The sequence below is a fragment of the Phoca vitulina genome, unplaced genomic scaffold (assembly GCF_004348235.1).
Source record: "Phoca vitulina isolate PV1807 unplaced genomic scaffold, GSC_HSeal_1.0 scaffold82, whole genome shotgun sequence".
Lineage (NCBI taxonomy): Eukaryota > Metazoa > Chordata > Mammalia > Carnivora > Phocidae > Phoca > Phoca vitulina.
Genome location: NW_022589785.1, coordinates 14962 through 33255, shown reverse-complemented (window position 1 = coordinate 33255; position 18294 = coordinate 14962). Strand labels below are relative to the sequence as shown.

General features: G+C 42.3%; 1 protein-coding gene across 1 annotated transcript in view; it reads left to right on the top strand.

The window, feature by feature from the left end:
- PIWIL3 (piwi like RNA-mediated gene silencing 3) overlaps positions 1–18294 on the top strand; it is a 29348-nt gene that overhangs the window by 10507 nt on the left and 547 nt on the right. Inside the window, exons 5-18 of the mRNA XM_032395029.1 lie at positions 1033–1247; positions 2307–2425; positions 3053–3133; positions 3451–3651; positions 5556–5667; positions 9108–9234; positions 9443–9560; positions 9966–10080; positions 10633–10670; positions 13434–13710; positions 13874–13977; positions 15824–15894; positions 16264–16420; positions 17298–17423. Of these exons, the coding sequence (XP_032250920.1) occupies positions 1033–1247; positions 2307–2425; positions 3053–3133; positions 3451–3651; positions 5556–5667; positions 9108–9234; positions 9443–9560; positions 9966–10080; positions 10633–10670; positions 13434–13710; positions 13874–13977; positions 15824–15894; positions 16264–16420; positions 17298–17423 (1861 nt within the window). The remainder of the gene's footprint in view (positions 1–1032; positions 1248–2306; positions 2426–3052; positions 3134–3450; positions 3652–5555; positions 5668–9107; positions 9235–9442; positions 9561–9965; positions 10081–10632; positions 10671–13433; positions 13711–13873; positions 13978–15823; positions 15895–16263; positions 16421–17297; positions 17424–18294) is intronic.

Sequence of the window (18294 nt, the reverse complement as noted above, 5' to 3'; positions counted from 1 at the left end):
TCTGTGCTGCCATAAACTGCAGCGTCCTGGGTTGTGTGCCCCTCAGCAGCGCTCCCAGTCCTTCCTCCAGGTCAGGGCACATCCCTGCCCTTTGTGCTTCTAAAACCGCCAGCCGCTCCCAGTTCGCCTGTGTGACCCTGCTGCACCAGGTTTCCATCCCAGGGGCTGCCCTAAAGTCCTTGCCCTGCCGCTACCAATCTGCGAATCTGTGCCCCATCCCCAGCGTGGGAGGCTGTCGCTCACCGGCGGTGTAGGATCCCCTGCTGCTGTTGATCCTCTGATATCTGCCCACAGAATCATGGCTCCCTGCTTTGTACCTCGAAACCAATCGTCTGTGATATTCTCTGTGTAGAGATCTGGATCTTCTTACATCTCAGGCTGATTTCGTGGGTGTTCAGAGTGGTCTGGTAGATATCCAGCTCAAGTCCAGGGACCAGTTGGAATAGGGTCTCCTACTCCTCCGCCATCTTTTCCCCTCCTCGATCTGGTTTGTGTTTAAGAGTGGGTCTGAGGCTTCATCCTATCGCTGTGAGGGGAGGTACCCTCCTATCTGTTCTGGTTGTTGTGGTAGCACCCACTTCTGCAGAAACAAAGACCTATTTTAGAGTCCAGGTGGACTCTTCATTTTTCTCTTTTCCTTTTAGAGCTGCTAAGATAGAATGACCCAGGTCTTTGGACCCACTGAGATTTTTTTTTTTTTTTAAACTAAGCATTATTACAGTGTTTACATTATTACATTATGGCTCCCTGCTCACCCCCCCCCCCCAGAAGCCTTGTGTTAGAGATTTTGCTTTTGATCTCGTTATTGTTAAACATTTTAATCTTCTATTTTAACTCTCAATGTATGCTTACGTAGGACCCATCTAAATGGATGGTACGCAGTCTGGACACCAGGTGTATATAAATGTTTATGTTTGGTAGTTAATGTCCTGGTTTGGCCTAACTTTGGCTCTCAGTATCGGGATGTCCATGTTGTTTTGGGTGCGGTTGGTCAGCTTGTTTCATTATTAACACGTGACTCCATTTTTGCAGGCATGCAGGGTAGACCTGTAAAGCTATTCACAAACCATTTCCGAGTGACATCTCGCCCCCAGCAGGTCACATATAAGTACAACATTGACTACATGCCGGACATTGAGGATGGAAAAGTTCGTACAGAACTGCTTTTGCAGCATAAAGCATTAATTGGGAAGTGTCATATATTTGATGGAAGCTCTTTATTATTACCTCACAAACTACTATCACCAGTTAAGTACTGTTATTGGACATTTTCTTTTTCTTTTTTTTAAAGATTTTATTTATTTGAGGGGAGTGAGAGAGAGAGAGAGTGAGTGAGCAGGCGTGTGGAGTGGAGGGAGAGGGAGAAGCAGACTCCCCGCTGAGCAGTGAGCCCACTGTGGGGCTAGATCCCAGGACCCTGAGATCATGTCCTGAGCCAAAGGTGGACACTTAACCGACTGAGCCATCCAGGCACCCTGGATACTTTCTTGACATTTGTTCTTTCTCTCATATTTTCACTGTAGTAGAGCAAATATACCATTTTTGTATGATGGTTTGAAGAGACCACCTGAAGATCTTTTGCCCATAGGCCTTGTAACAAAACCCATATGCCATGTGTCGTTATCACTGATGTTCCTTCATGCCTCATTTCAGTGCTTACAATGAATTTGAGAGCAATATATACATGTAATTTTTTTTTACCTTTTCAATGGCAAATATGGCTCAAATGCTGAAGTACTGAATAATTTATTTATTTATTTATTTTTTTTAAAGATTTTATTTATTTATTTGAGACAGAGAGAATGAGAGAGAGAGAGCACATGAGATGGGGGAGGGTCAGAGGGAGAAGCAGGCTCCCTGCCGAGCAGGGAGCCCGATGCGGGACTCGATCCAGGGACTCCAGGATCATGACCTGAGCCGAAGGCAGTTGCTTAACCAACTGAGCCACCCAGGCGCCCAGTACTGAATAATTTAGTCTTTATCTCTTGCTCTCTCTAAAACTTCAGCAAAAAAAATTTTAGAAGAACTTAATATTTTCTTCAGTAAACTTCTATATTTACCAAATGAATAATTTGCAGGAGCTTGTTTAAGGAAAAAAAAAAAAAGTAGCTGTAAATGTTTAATTCTGACTCTTTACTTTGGTCTCATAAATCCTGTCTTCTCCCTGCATGTGTCTCTGGGGCAAGATGGCTCCTGCCGTGCTCATGTGTTGGATACCCAAGTGACCTGTTGATTTGTGTCCAATGATGAGCTTACTATCCTTGGAAGGACTACTAGACCTTTTTGTTTGTTTTTCTTTATCTCAGAAAATGGAACTGGTCAGCCTGTTGAAAAAACAGGTTGTGAAGGTGACCATTGAATTCACCAGTGAACTCACACCCACCTCGCCGGACTGTTTACGCTATTACAACATTCTCTTTAGAAGGTGTGTTTGTAAGATTTCATTTCCTTGAGATTTGCTTGTGTGTTGGTGTGTCATGGTATTGAACATAGACGTTTGCTCCTTCAATTTTGTGTTCTGGGAAAGCAAAGGATCTTGGAGATGAAATGGCACTTGAACCTCACCTAGACATGTTTAAGTTCTGTGGCTTCTCCCCAGTGTTGTTCTCCCTGCCTACCTCCACATCCCATGCCTGGTTCCTGTCTAGAAGGAGGAACAGACATCAACTATGCACATCTGTGCATATTTCTCCCTGGAGCAAATTCACTTGTTTTCTACGTTCACAGCGATGGACAGATACTCAGAAGTAAAATTGGAGGCACATACTCTGCAAAAGCTGTTTTGGTTCATTTCTAGGAATGGAGGACATTCTAATGGCCTTTCCATGACAGTTTGTTGTATATTATGGAAAGTAGGGGAAAACAGAGGTTAAATGAACCTTAATATCTACCTCATAATGTAATTTACTTGTACCAGGCACTTCCTGTTAATTATTTGTAAGACAAAGTCGCTGGCATATAATTTTTGCCCCTAATGTATCTTCATGTGTGTTACTAAATGCTTAATAATATTTATGGTACTTTCAACAAAATCTATTTTTCCAATTTCTAGAATTTTGAAGATGATGGAACTGGAGCAAGTTGGTCGCAACTATTATAACAAGCGTGAGGCCACTGAGTTCAGCGATCATAAGTTGGTATAAAGTAGAAAGTTTCACATAATGTTTATAATTTATACACCTACATCCTATGGATTCTCACAGGTATACATACATACATATATATATGTATGTGTATAAATGTGTGTGATCCTGTGGGTGGTAATAAAAAAGGTTTAACAAAGATAATATAACTAGCACATCAGGTAAGTATCTATTGGAAAGGGTGTTCAAAAGAGCATTCTTACTCGACTTCTAAGCACCAATTTTAGACCCTGACTGCCAGCCCTGTGACACTTCTTTGTTCAGAGCTTGGAGTTTGATACTCACTTCTAATGTGTTCTATTTGCAGCCTGGTAATCTGGCCTGGATATGTTACTTCTATTCTTGAGTATGAAACCAGCATTACCCTCTGTGCTGATGTGAACCATAAACTGGTTCGAATGCAAACGGCTTATGATTTAATATCGGCTCTTCGGGATGGCTTCCCCGCAAAGCAAGATCTTCGGGAGCAAGTTTCTAAACAATTAGTTGGATCAATTGTTTCTACAATGTAAGTCTGCTTTAAAAAAAAAACAAACCTATCCCATCACTTTGATATCTTCTCCCCACCCCCCACCCCCCAATAAAAGGTGTTCCCATAGACTTCAAATCACTCAGTGTTAAAGTTCAGAAGCAGACCTAGCACGGCAATGGCCAGAACCAGTCCGTGCTTTTCTCATCTGGTTCTATAGCACGAGAGAGGGATACAGTTTGGTTGTAGACTTCACTGTTCTTGAATTCCTAATGCTGATCCAGTCATCTGCTCTGAACCCTCTCTTGCAGTAACAGAATATGTTCCTTCCAAATTTCTTTTGCTTTGTGTCTATTTTTAAAAAAATCAGGGCTTAATTATAATCCATGAGCAAATTTCCCCTTGAAAGAAGTTTTCTATTGTTACTCTCCCTTTAGACCAGATATTTTAAGTTGAGAAGAGTGTGGATTTAAAGTTGCTTAGCCAACATCATAAGAGTAAAGTTGAGGACTCCTGCTTCCCAATTTCAAAACTTGCTATAAAGCTCTAGTAATCAAGACAGTGGCATGAGGACAGACATAAAAATTGATGGAATAGAATTGAGAATCGCAGACTTAACCCTCACGTTTATAGTCAGTTGATTTTCAACAAGAGTGTCAAGACAGTTTAATTAGGGAGGGAATACTCTTTTCAGCAAATATTGCTGGGACCACTGGATATCCACCTGGGCCTTCCTGACACAATATACAAAATTAACTCCAATTTAACTCCAAAATTAACTAGAAATAGACCTAAAGGTGTAAGAGTTAAAAGTATAAAATTCTTAAAAGAAATTATAGGAGTAAATCTCGACTTTGGGTGAGGCAAAATCTTATAAGACACCAACAGAGAAGGGATGACAAAAATATAAATCAGATGTCATCAAATTAAAAATGTTCATTCTTCAAAGTCAGAAGTGAAAAACAATAGACAGAACGAGAGAAAACATTTGCAAATCACCTATCTCATAAACAACTTGCATCTATATATGTGGAGAACACGTACAAGTCAAAAGACAACCCAGCTTTTAAAAAATGGGCAAAGGATCTGAATAGACATTTCTCTGAAGAAAATATACAAATGACCAATAATCACATGAAACGATACTAACATTATTAGCTATCAGGGAAGTGCAAAGTAAAACCACAGTGAAATAACACTTCATACCCCCCTAGGATGGCTAAAATAAAAAAGGTGGATATTAAGTGTTGACAAGGATGTGGAAAAAAATCAGAACCAACCCTCAAACCCTGCTGGTATAAATGTGAAATGGTATGGTCTCTTTGGAAAACGGTATGGCACTTTCTCAACATGCTAAATATGATCCAGCAATTCTATTCCTGGTTATATACCTAAAAGAAATGAAAACCTATGTCTACCAAAATTGGTACATGAATGTCCATAACATCCTTATTCATAATAGCTCAAAAGTGTAAACAACTTGAATGTTCATCAACTGATAGATGGATAAATAAATGTACTATATCTATAAAATGTATTATTTGGCAATAAAAATTAAGTGACAGAACATGCTACAGCAGGGATGAACCTTGGAAGACATTAGGCTAAGTGCAAGAGGGCAGTCAGGAAGGGCCATGTATTGTATGATTCAATTCATGTGAAATAGGATGGGTAGGCAAATGTGTAGGGATGGACACTAAACTGGTGGTTGCCTAAGGACTGGGGGAGTTTAGTGGAAATGAGAAGTGACTGCTCGTGGTTGTGGTATTACTCTGGGTTGTGTTGAAAGGTGAATATACTAAGAATAATAAATATAGGCTATACATATAATAAAGCAGATAGATCCTGTAATTACTTGTAGGATTTAAAGCCTCTTGTTTCTTGCATGATCCCATGCAATGAATACGTTAAGAATAATACCATATGTTGTGACTATTCCACAGATTTAACAACAAAACCTATAGGGTGGATGATATTAATTGGGAGGAGACTCCCAGAACTACATTTAAAACATCAGATGGTGCTGAAATCACCTTCGTAGAGTACTACAAGACGGTAAGAAATCTTTCAGTGTATCTAAATCTTTTTTTTTCTTATTCAAATATGTCTCGTAATAATATATGTATAACTTATATTCATGTGTTACAGAATGAGTCATAATCTTGTATATAATAAATACATATATTATAAAATTTCTCTTTGGGGTTATTATAACTTGACTTGTACCTATTTTCCATGTATTAGAGTGCCTTGTATAGAGGGTAATGTCATATAATTAGAATGGCTCCAATACGACCTCTCCAGTAAGTCTTAGAAGTGGCTATGGTAGTTTTATAATGCTGGATTATTGGCTAGAAAATGAAATGTCAAGACTTCAGATATGAACACTTTGCCTTACGTAGAAGTTTCAGCCCTATAGAACGTGGTTCAAAAAGAAGAAAAAGACCAATTACCATCTGAATTGATGTCACTTCTGTGCTAAATCTCCTAACTCCTGAATTCCTCAGTCTTGGTTCACAAAGAAATAAGTAAACTTAGTTTAGTGAACAAAGATACACAAATTGATGAGGTTGGTTTTCTAGCTTTGGCAGATAAGAGAAAGAATTCAAGGAATTACAGGTATTTGTAGCAAATGGAAAGAGCTTATAATTAAAAAGAACAGCTTGTATTTTTCTCTTAGGAATACAAAATCTAGTTACTTGGAAGCACTGAGGCTACAGAGCCCTGTGACATCCCTCCAAGGGGATGGTGCTAGTACGGCATCATCCCCACTTGTGCTCCATACTAGGTGCTTGTTCCTTCAATCCCAAGAGCATGTAATGAGGGCCCATGCCACATCTTGGGTATACATTAGTAAGACCACTGCGTTCTCTGTTCTTAAGGAACTTGCATCCTTGTGGCAGGAAGAGAGCTGGCAGACAAGAAGAAAACCTATATTGAGGGATATATGCAGATAATTAAGAGGTATTGTGGAGAATGTCTGTCTGGTGGCTCAGACTGCTGGTCCTAGAAGTCTCTGAGGAGCTGGTGTGTGAATGTCAGAAAGGAGCAAGCTGTGCGCAGATTGGGGAGGAGAGAAGAGACCCCACTTCCAGGATGGGGCTGCCGTGCCCAGATCCCAAATGAGGCTAGAGTGTTCTGTCAAGAAGTAAACATGGTTATGGACGGGACGTGTATGGGTTGTAGGATACGAAGTCAGAGGATGGGGTGGGGGCCACGTTGTATAAAGTCCTGTCTACCTGGACAAATTGGATTTTATTGTCAGATAGTATTATACAGATGGATGAAGCGATGTATCTTATTTTACAGATGTGTGTCTAATGTACAGGGAATGGGCTGTCTGTGGGTAAAAAGGGAGGCAGGGACACCAGTAGGGAGGTGGTTAAGTCCGTTTAGGTCCGTGATCATGGTAACCTGGATTAGAGTGGGAGAGGGTAGGTGCAAATGGGCAGGACGTACCGATAGCTCAGATGTAGTGAGAGACAGTAAGAGTAGACTCTGGCTTTATCTGAGGAAGTGAGTGGAGGCTGGCGTCATTTACTGCAATGGGAGAGTCTGTGTGAGGAGGTGGTTTGGGGATTGCTGGCTTGACATAGGCTCTGATGGAGTTGCAGACAGGGATATCAGGCTGATGTTTGTTCATTCTCCACATTTCACCTCAAAGGTCATTGACTGAGAAGAGCCATGTTGGGTATCCCAACATCATCTGCACCCCCCAGCCTCCTCACACCAGCCTTCAGCCTCAAGGCCTTTGTGGCCACCTCCCCCCCCGTTCTGTTGTGCCCCTTGCATTTCAGAGCATCCATCCAAATTTGTAATTCTGTATCTGAGTGATTATGAATCTCTCCCGTTGCCAGTAGATGGAGTTCCACCGGGGCAGGACAATGTTGGTTTTGTTCCTTATAGTATCTCTTACATCTTAACACCATGACTAGTACATAAAAGTTCATCTATATGTTGTATATTAGTTATATATAATATATATTTATATAATATATAATAGTTCGTATATTATATATGTAATATATAATAGTTCACACATGCTGGCATCACAGAGCAAGTAGATTTGGGAATAATTTGAAAGAGCATTTACATGAAAGCAAACTACCTTCTTGGCATGTGTTGATAGGAGGAGCCTTGGATGTAAAAGAAATATAAGGCCATGATTTCAGCAGGTTTACTTGAGCAAAACTGATGAGCTGAAATAATTGAAATGACTTGGGTAGTCTCGGGAGGCCCTGGTGAGAACCCAGTCTAATAATAGATGGCAACGTAGTTGTGTTGTCATGAGACCTAGAAGAGTCCCAGGATCCATAGATGAGCCCTTAGAAGGAAAGTACAATCCTGGCTTTCAAAGAAGTTTTCGTAATAATGCAAAGTGGGACAAGAGAACTCCTATTTAGATGCAGAAGTTAATGCTGCGGGAGAGCCTTCTAGGATGTCACAGGACAGCTGTGAGAAATAAGTAGTGTGCTTCCCGAAGTTCTCAACAGGAAGAATAGCTCGTACAAAGGCTTTGCTAGACTGGGTGGTAGGAGTGGTGGTTGAGGCCCTAAAATGACACTATGATTCTGCACACATGTATATACATCTACCCGTACAAGCTTCTGCCTTAAGACTCTAGAACCAGGATAATGGGGGTGAATCCCAGCTGCCTTTCAAATAACTACAGACCACTTTAAGGAAGAAAAATGTACATGGTCTGCAACAAGATCATGAGAATTAAAAAAAGTAGTAGTTCAGCTCAAGGGGAAAAGAGCCATGAACACTGGATTTGAAGTCTTCTTGTCTCAGGAACTCCTTTGACTTTCTCGAGGTGCTTAATAGACAGATCCTACCAGAATTCCCGTGGCTAACTGATTGCAGATGAGGACCTCACTGATCAGCATGAAAGGATCTATGACAAATCATCACTTTGCGTTGGAGAGTAAAGGCACTTTGTCGTACAGGAATTGGAGCCTAGGGATAGGACCTTCTGGATAGGATGTCTCGGCACATGCCTTTTCCTGCTGGAAGAGTTTAGGGGACATGACAGAGGAGGCATGTTTGGCATAGCTGTGGTACTGCAGCTCCAAAAAGTGACCGGGTTTGTTGTCCCCCGTCAGTTTGGGAATCCCCCTGAAAGTTCTCAATTATGAGTTAAGAATTTTTAAGACAGTACTGTAGTGAGAAATACATATTCCAAGAGTTGGTCCCACATCTACCCATATGAAGTCAAAGAAGGCTAGTACAATGAGCCCAATATGTTTGTGGGTCCCGTTCTCCTCGGCCCCATGTGTTATAGGAAAAAAAGAGGCCATCCCCGGGACATCTAAATTAAGAGAACATGAAGAATATCTTTAATGCGTTCTTAAACCTGGGGAAACAGTATCCCCAGCACATCCCCTGGGCCTCTGTTGGTGATCCAAAAATGCACTGTTGTACCTATTTATGTGACTTTACTAGGGCTTGGGTGATAGTCACGCCAGTGTTTCGTTCTTGCTTCTTTTGAGCAGCGATATGATCAAGCGGTCACTGAGCTGAATCAGCCACTCTTGATCAGCAAAGGCAAATGGAAAAAGAGCCAGCAGGACACGCCCCGTGAGCCTGTACTGCTGGTTCCTCAACTGTGCAACCTGACAGGTACAGCAGATTCATGCATCCTTCATCGAAGACCACCCCCTTCATCCCCAGATGTTATGACGGAGAGGTACACGCTTTCCACGGTACTCCGTGTGACCCAGAGCCGCGTTCTCTCCATTGGCTCTTCCTCTTCCAGATAAAACCAAGGCCTCTCATGTATACATCTATTCTTGCTTGTTGAGCAATATCTTTTTAATTTCTTTCAAAGGTCTAACAGATGATCTACGCAAAAATTACAGGGTGATGAGAGACCTGGCTCTTCATATGAGGTTGGATCCAGAAAAAAGGCAGCATGAATTACAAAAATTTATGAATGCCATACAGTCGTAAGTGCTGTTGTGTGTGTGTGTGTGTGTGTGTGTGTGTGTGTGTGTGTGTGTGTGTGTGTCTCCTGAAGCTGAGACCTGTGCAGAACTCTTGGCATCTCAGATACTCCAACTAAAAAACGACAGGTTGGAAGAAAATGACCTCTTGGGGGAACAACTCTATTTGTTCTGTCGGTGCAAAGTTTGGGGAGGTCTGGAGGGGGAGAATGAACTAGAAAGATCCTAAGCGCAGATGTGAGAGCAAAGACGTGGTTTCAGAGTCCTAGGGACTTTCTCTGCAACATGTCAGCACAGAGGACCAACAACAAGGCATCTCAGGTTAGAGGGGAATTTTGCAAATGGATCATTACTTTTGCTTATTTCCTTGAAGGAGGTTTGATCCTGTGGAAATATTTTTCCTTTCAGAAATAAGGAGGTACAACAGGAACTTCAACTCTGGGATTTGAAATTTGATGCCAGCTTCTTGTCCTTCTCAGGAAGAATCTTGAAAGAAGTAAGAATTTTTCAAGGAAGACGAGAGGTAAGAAGGTTTCAGAATAGTCCCATTTTAGTTATTCATTTAGTCATTTGGGGTCAAATGAATAACGTGGAGGAACTGACTCGGGTCAATACCTGTCACTGCTCTCTCTCTTCTGGGGCTACCTGTCCTTCATCTAGGAGAGAGCAAGCAGATGTTCCATTAAAATGCATAGAACATCCTTGGCATAGAGGATCCTTGGCATCTGTATTTTATCTCTGTTAGTGTTGTGGTCATCTCTCATGGCAAAACAATCTTCCAAATGTTTCCTTAAGAGTCAACTACCTAGAATCAAGACAATCCAGAATAACCCATGATAGAATTCCAGTATTACTCCCCTCTATCTTAAGGAAAAAATAAGTAATTCAGTCACGACTGAAGTTTAAAATGGTAACCTTTCAATAGGAAGTAGCACAGATTGGCAATGGGAAGGCTCCTCAATATATATATTGATCAGCAAAGGCATAATATATATATATGTATATATATAATACAAAGTTTTAAATGAAATCTTACCCTCTCTCTTCCAGTTTGACTCCCACCCACAATTTGCAGATTGGTCAAAAGAGACAAGAAGTGGACCCTTACTCAAGGTGAAGTCACTAGATCATTGGCTAATACTCTATCCCACAGGAAACTACAGGGCAGCCTCCTCTTTTCTGCAGAGTCTACGGAGAGTCACACCCACCATGGGCATCTCTATGAGAGAGGCAAAAATGTGAGTTGAGCCGCAATTACCTCCATTTAAAAACCGGTTGTTAGCTATCTGGAAGTGGAATCGGAAGATACTAAATTAGACGCATTGGTCGCTTTATCAAAACCCTGAAAGTTTGTAAACAAAGTTTAGTCTATTCCAGTAACAGGTAGTAAAATAGGCTTTTGTGATGTATGGTGTGTGGCTATTGAGATACATGCTAAGGAAGCCAAAATTGAACTTATTTTTGTTTAAAGAACAAACTTTTGGGGTGTCTGGGAGGCCGAGTCGGTTAAGCGTCCGATTCTTGGTTTCTGCTCAGGTCAGGCTCTAGCTCAGTGAGGAGTCTGCTTAAGATTCTCTCTCTCTCTGCCCCTCCCTCCATGTGCACATGGGCTCGCTCTCTCCCTCTCTTTAATGAATAAGTAAATCTTTAAAAAAAAGCCTTTCAGCTGAAGTAACTGTCTTAACATTGTATTTTGTTTTGTTTTATATCGTGAGTCATTGGCTGCATAAAATGTTTATTGTTCATTACCTTTTGAATATAGATGTTATATACTTACTTTCTAGACTTGAAGTAAGTGATACAGTCCAATCCTATACATCTGCCTTAGAAAATCACGTGTCCTCCAAAACACAGATGGTAAGTGTCTATTTGATAGTGACTTGATATGTCTTGATACATAGTGTTATAAATCACATCTGTTCAGTTTTGAGTGGTAGTCACTCAAAATCTATCTCAAGTACCCTGTCCTTGGCAGGGTCTTGTCTCCAATTCCTGTCCTTTTCTCTCTCGGAGGCTGTCAGTCTGTTCATGGTCTCCAACCTTTCAGACATGTTCAGTGGCGGGGTGGCCAGACCCTTTGGGAGAAAGTGGCCACAATTTCTGAGATCATTTCTCTGGTCCCTACTTCTCTCCTGTCTTAACCCTATAACTTTATGAACTTGTTAGACTGGCTGAGCCCCAAAGAGGCACAGTCTGGTATTTTCATCAGCTTGAACAGCTCTTCCTAGGAGGAGACTGGCCCGTGCTATTCCAGAAACTGAATTTGTAGGAGACAACATTAGCTGACCGCTCTCAGAAAACTCAGAAATCATCACATAGAAATTTAGAATCTAGAAGATGTTGCACTTATATTTAAAAGCTTGACTTACTGACCTACTAAAATATATAAAAAGAGGGAGGGATGGGTGTATGTGTGTGTGTATGTGTATATAATCTGTGCCCAAAAGATGAGGTGCTTTAAAAAAAAAAAAGCCTATCTCTAAGTTAGTTTAGCCCTCACCTTTAAAGGATCTCAACAGGCATGGAGAAATCCCAAACCAATAATGAAGGACTGGTATCCTACCTATCAAACACACACATTGACCACAGTCCGTTACAATTAGAAGTCATTAAACCACATACATTCAAAAGCCAAAGAATTACTTGTAAGTAGCAACTGTATTAGAAAAATACCGATAGAAATTTTAAAAAGTAATTTAGACCTTATAAGTAGCATGAGTCAAACCCTGGATAAAACAGCAAACTAATAATGACAGGACTTCTGGCCCTTGATGAATGCATTAGGAATGAGGTCTGAATCTTAATGCACTAAGTGCAGAGTGAACCAAAATAAAGTAGAACAAAATAAATAACAAAAAGCAGAAACTAAGCAGAACAACAAATCTAAAGCCAAAAATATTAAAACTTGATGTTGTCAAGAGTACAGAAGAGAGTCCCCAGGAGGCTTGACAACATTAAGAACAAGGAGAGTTCATGATTAAGAGACATGCTGGAGAGTAAAGAAATATTAGGAGAACACCATGGGCCAGGGGTGCCAGTAAGTCTGAAAACTGGAAATCAAGTTTTTAGAAAAAGAAGGAATTAACTGGTTAGTGTGGTGAATTTTAGGAAAAATAATTGCAGATAAAATGTAAACAAAATGCATATAATGCATTTGATTTCCACATTCCTTCATGTGAAAAGAAAAACTTCATCTAGAATGAGAAAGGAATGTCCCTAATCTGAGGATATCTGCCGCAGAAAGTCTTCCTAGAAGCATCATTGTTAAAAATGTATAAAATGTAAAAATATATAACGTATAATATATTATACATATAATACATACATGTTAAGAACAATACCTGGAGGATTTTCCCGTCCCAGTCCGAACCCCGCCACGCAGTAACTGCCCTTCCTCACGGCTCCGTGTCCTGCTGGAGGTCCGAGCGAGTGTTGGAAACTTTGCCTGCTGTCTGTACATCAGGCAGTTCCCAGAACTCCTGAGCTTGTTTGCTTGGGGGTAAAATGGGGACAGTATTGATCTCAGTAGCTTATTGAAGAATGAGCTGAGTCGGGTACAGCGCTTGGCAAGTGCCCCTCGCATGGCGTCCAGCCTGTACGTGGTGACTGTCCTGGGAATGGTGCATTTCAGTCTGTGCTTTTTAACCCTCCTGTGTTAACTTCATGACAAACTCCCGGAAACAGAATAACCAGGACGTAAGGACTTTGCAAGTTCGAGGGATTCATGCATACTGCCTGTGCCTGGCTCCCAGACTTTCTTCTTCCACGTGGTCACCTTCACAATTATTTAATGGACTGGGATTCCAGACCCTTTGCCCTCATGGACCAGCTATGATTGAATGAATAGACTCTGCTTCATCAGTGCTCCACCTGCAGTTTCCTTGACGTGGCGTCCAGTTCTCCTAGCACTGTGGTGGCGTCCTGGACAGTCTCACTTTTGCTTTCTTTCAAGGTCGTTTGTGTGCTGTCCAGTGAAAAGAAAGATCTGTATGATAGCATAAAACAATACCTGTGTGTCAGTTGCCCGATCCCAAGCCAGTGTGTCATCGCACGGACCTTAGACAAACCCCAGACGCTGATGACCATTGCGACAAAGCTTGCCCAGCAGATGAACTGCAAGATGGGAGGTGCTCTCTGGAAGGTGGACACAGGAGTAGGTTGGATTTCGTTGCCTTCTCTTTATTTCAGTTGTGTTCAGTGGAATTCGTTAAGACTCTGTTTACCTATCTGGAAAACATAATTGCTTGATTTTGCTCCTATTGTGTTCTAACTCCATGTACTATCCTTTTTTTTTTTTTTTTTTTTACAAATTTCAGTTACAGAATGCGATGTTCATCGGTATCGACTGTTTCCACGATATTGTACATCGGCGGAAGTCGATTGCCGGCTTTGTGTCCAGCATCAATCAAGAATTGACACAGTGAGTGGACTTTGGCCGGCGTTGTATAGATCACAGCCAGATGTAGACCCACCAGGAGAGGTGGACCCAACTAGTGTTGGTTGACAAGGTCCACGGACAAGGTGTTCTCCTCTTCTGGCAAAGTTATGCTCCAAAAGCATTTGATGTGGAAGGCTCTGTATCATTTTTCTGTTGCTGCTTACCAGATGATGACAAATATGAAGGCTTAAGAGGACACTCAGGTGTCTGCACACAGGTCTGGTGGGCAGCCATCTGGCACCATGTGGCTCTCGGGTCGGGCACATGTTGGCCAAGCCACATTCTCCTCTGGAGGCGGGGGGTCCTCTTCTAAGTGCACATACTTGTGGCAGAATCCATTTTTTTGTTTGTTTGTTTGTTTTTGTAGCCAGAGGACAGAGATCCCCATTTCCTTGCTGGCTGCCAGCTACAGGCCCGTCTCAGCTCCTCGGGTTTCATCCACATTCCTTCTCGAATGCCCTGCTCCCCCAGGTCACACTGAGTTCTTGTTCTGCTTCAAATCTCTCTTCGTCTTCTGCCATCAAAGAAAACTGTCTGCTTTTCAAGGGGCTCATGAGATTAGATAAGGTCCATCTGGAAAACCTCCTTAGAAAGACAACCGTGCCATAGGACATAATCACAGGGCAATGTGATAGTCACAGGTTCTGAGCATTAGGACAGCTGGAATTCTGCCCACCAGAGGCTCTGATGATCAGTGAGTCTCTGCATGGGCACCATGAACACAGCGGGAAGAACTCAGGCCCCACATGAGGAAGACAGACCTAGGAATATAACCAGCAGCCTATAGGTACAGGATCTGGTCTTCATACATCTATATGTAATGGACCTGCCAAAGAAGACATGCTTTCATACCCCATGTTTCTCCTTTGCTTCAGGCACACTTTTGTTGTCTGTGCTTAGAGTAGAACCTGCCTTCAGATGAGTTTACACACTCTTCAGTTTATAGTTTCTTGAGCATTAGGACATGTATGACCGTCACAGATCACTGCTATGCTTACTGATGATCGTGGCCCACGAGGTATAATTCCAGAGTCTTCTTTAAGGAGGATCCATCTTTATTATCACAAATGGCATCATTTTTTTCCCAGTCATCTTCTATTTTGATATAGTAACATTGGTTTGCTTTTTGTTTGGGGGGGAGGTAGAAAAGAATGTTGCAACAACGGGAAGGAAATTAAGCTTTCATTCAGTTCATAGATATTTTTGATCCCTTGCTATATTCAAATGCTGAGAACAGAGCTGTGAAAATGTTGCACCAAAAAGCATGATCTCATCTCATGGAATGTACATTCTGGAAAAGAAGCAGGCAGACAAACACATTACATGTCAGGTCATCGTAATACTTTGAAGTAACTAAAATACAGGGGCTAGAAACTGGAGACAAATATTGCTCAGGTAGCTATTACTGTCCCAAAGCAGATGGCTCCCGCGAAGCAGATTATTATGGATGAGACATTGTTTAAGACATGAGCCTGGAAGCAGGAATCCCCAGGAACACTGGCTGTTTATTCTGTGGTGTCCACCAGTGGGTGAGATGGCAGTAGTCCTGCACAGTGAAAGTGCGCATAATTTGGAGCAACGGTAACGAATGCTTCCATTCCGAATTCCCGTTTGTGTGCATTCACAATTTTAATAGATGCCTTGGGGTACAGGAAGAGACCAATGCTTCAATCTCTGCAGGCCATCAAAGAATGGATCCTTAATTGGATCCTCGGCTACCCAGAGTGATTTTTTTTTCCCCCCCAGAGGTCCCAGATGAACTCAGAATCAAAATGATGATATTTTCAGTCTTGTTTCTGAAACCGATGGCTGAGTTTTCTCCCGACAGGTGGTTCTCTCAGTGCCTCTTCCAGGAATCGGGGCAGGAGCTTGTGAATGGGCTGAAAGCCTGCTTGGAAGGTCAGTGTCCCATCAAAGTTGGAGTGCCTGACTCTATACCAGTAGTTGTCCCCCAGGGGACATTTGGTAATGACTAAAGACACTCTCGGTTGTCACAGCTGGGCTGGAGGCGCTACTGGGGTCTAGTTAGCGGCTAGAGACGAGGCATGCTACAGAACACAGCAACGCCCCTACCACCACCACCACCATGGAGAATTAGCGGGCTCAAAATCTCAGTAGTGGTGCTGGTGGGAAATGCTGGGCTAGCCTGAAGACTTAAAAGCGGTGACAGTGTCCTGGAGGGCTACACGGTTGAAGTTGTTACAAATAGCAGTGGTCAGTTGGTTCTGAGTTATGGCTTATTTACCCAAGTTTCTGGTTTCCTTCCAGCCGCCCTGAAGCTCTGGTTGAAACATAACCTGTTTCTGCCACAGGCTATCATTGTGTACCGGGACGGAGTGGGGGACGGTCAGCTTCAAGCGTTGCTGGACCATGAAGTACCACAGATCGAGTCCTCCTTAAAATCTGTGTACCCTGAAGACTCTGGGTATATAAATTGTAAAGCGCAGATTTTGTAAACTCTACAGTTCAGTCTTTGAAACGGATCTGTAACAATTATGACATGTGAATTAAGAGAGAGCATGACACAGAGGGCGTCAGTCGCTGGGTGGGGAGAAGACGGGCGACCCTTCATTCTTGGACTTTGTGCTCCACACCCAAGTCAGAGGACAGAGCAGCACTGGAACATTCCAGATTGCATTCTCCCTGTGGAATCCCTAAGAACCTGTCCTTTTTTCTAGTAGGGGGTGCTTGTTAACCTCAGCTATTCATTAAAATCAACGAACACAGCCTGGCGGTGGTTTGTGTGTAGGCAGCTCATTTATTCTGGAGTTTTGTAGGTCCCAGGGCTGGGGATCCCTCTCAGCTGCCTCTTCTGGCCTCCTCTGTTTGTTGGTGGAGCCTGGTGCCCAGCATAGATATGAGCTGCCGTGACCTTGTGAGGAAGTTCCTCCCCCTAAGATGTGGGTGGCTGTGAATAGAAACGTCTTTTACTGCTTAAGTCGGGCACAGGGAGCTAGGCCATAAAGTTGGGGTGTGAGGGGAACTGCCTTCTGCAGATTCTTTTTTTTTTTTTTAAAGATTTTATTTATTTATTTGAGAGAGAGAATGAGTAGAGCGAGCATGAGAGGGGGGAGGGACAGAGGGAGAAGCAGACTCCCTGCTGAGCAGGGAGCCCGATGCGGGACTCGATCCCAGGACTCCAGGATCATGACCTGAGCCGAAGGCAGTCGCTTAACCAACTGAGCCACCCAGGCGCCCCCTTCTGCAGATTCTTAACGGATCCTGTGTTTGTGGTGTTTCAATACTCTGAATGCCTCTGGGACAAGAGAGTACAGCTGGTGACACCAGTCCTTATTTTCAAGGGTCAAACTAACTTTCATCGTGGTGAAGAAACGAATAAACACCAGATTTTTTGTGGAGTCTGAAGGAAGACTGCGAAACCCACTTCCAGGAACAGTTATTGATGTGGAGGTGACCAAGGGGCAATGGTAAGCCCCCCCTTTTATTTATTTAAATAAACATTCCCTTTTACTCAAATAGAAATAGAAGGTTTTTTAAAGGTTTGCATGGTTTGGAGTAGAATGGATTGACCTAAAGATGGTTAAAAATTACATGGACAGATACACATGGGGTTGTAGAGGTTTCTGTCTTCCTTTTTCTTCTAGAATTTAAAGTACATACCATAAACATACTGAGATTCTTGGGTTGTTAGGAAGAATCGTAGAACTTCCGGTTAGGCAGAGATTTGACGATTGGGCAAATGAGAGAATTATGTAGCACCCAGGATGGGAAATGAAACAGGACCTTCATACAAGCCGACAGGGAGAAATGAAGGAAAATAAAGGAAAGACAAACATCGATCAGTCTAGTAGAAGGCAGGAAAGGATTAAAGAAAAAAGCAAGTGGGAAAGGATGATCAATGTAAAGCATAACATAATAGGTATGAGAAGAAAACCTGTGCCTACAAGAAGCTGATGCACCTTGCCATGTCTATCGTTAGGGGGTTTGAATAGACTTCGGTGATTCTCGGGGAGAGGCCTAAAGCGTCCATCCCTGGAACTCTGAATTGCGTTTCCCTGTTGGACCGTATCCAGCGAGCCAATGTCAGGTTTCTGCCTGGAGGCATCAGGGCAGATGCTTCTGTAGAAATCCCGTGAGCGTTATGACTTGTGTCAGCGGCCACAAAGCCCTTTATGGACTTGCTTTCCCAAATCATTGCCCTGCACTTCGGCGGGCTTCTGAATGTAAAGGAAACTCTGTACAATGGGTTCTGTCCGTTTGTGTCATGTCAGATACTAGGTTTGCTAAGTTCTTTTTTTTTTTTTATTTTTATTTTTTTTTAAATTTTTTTATTGTTAT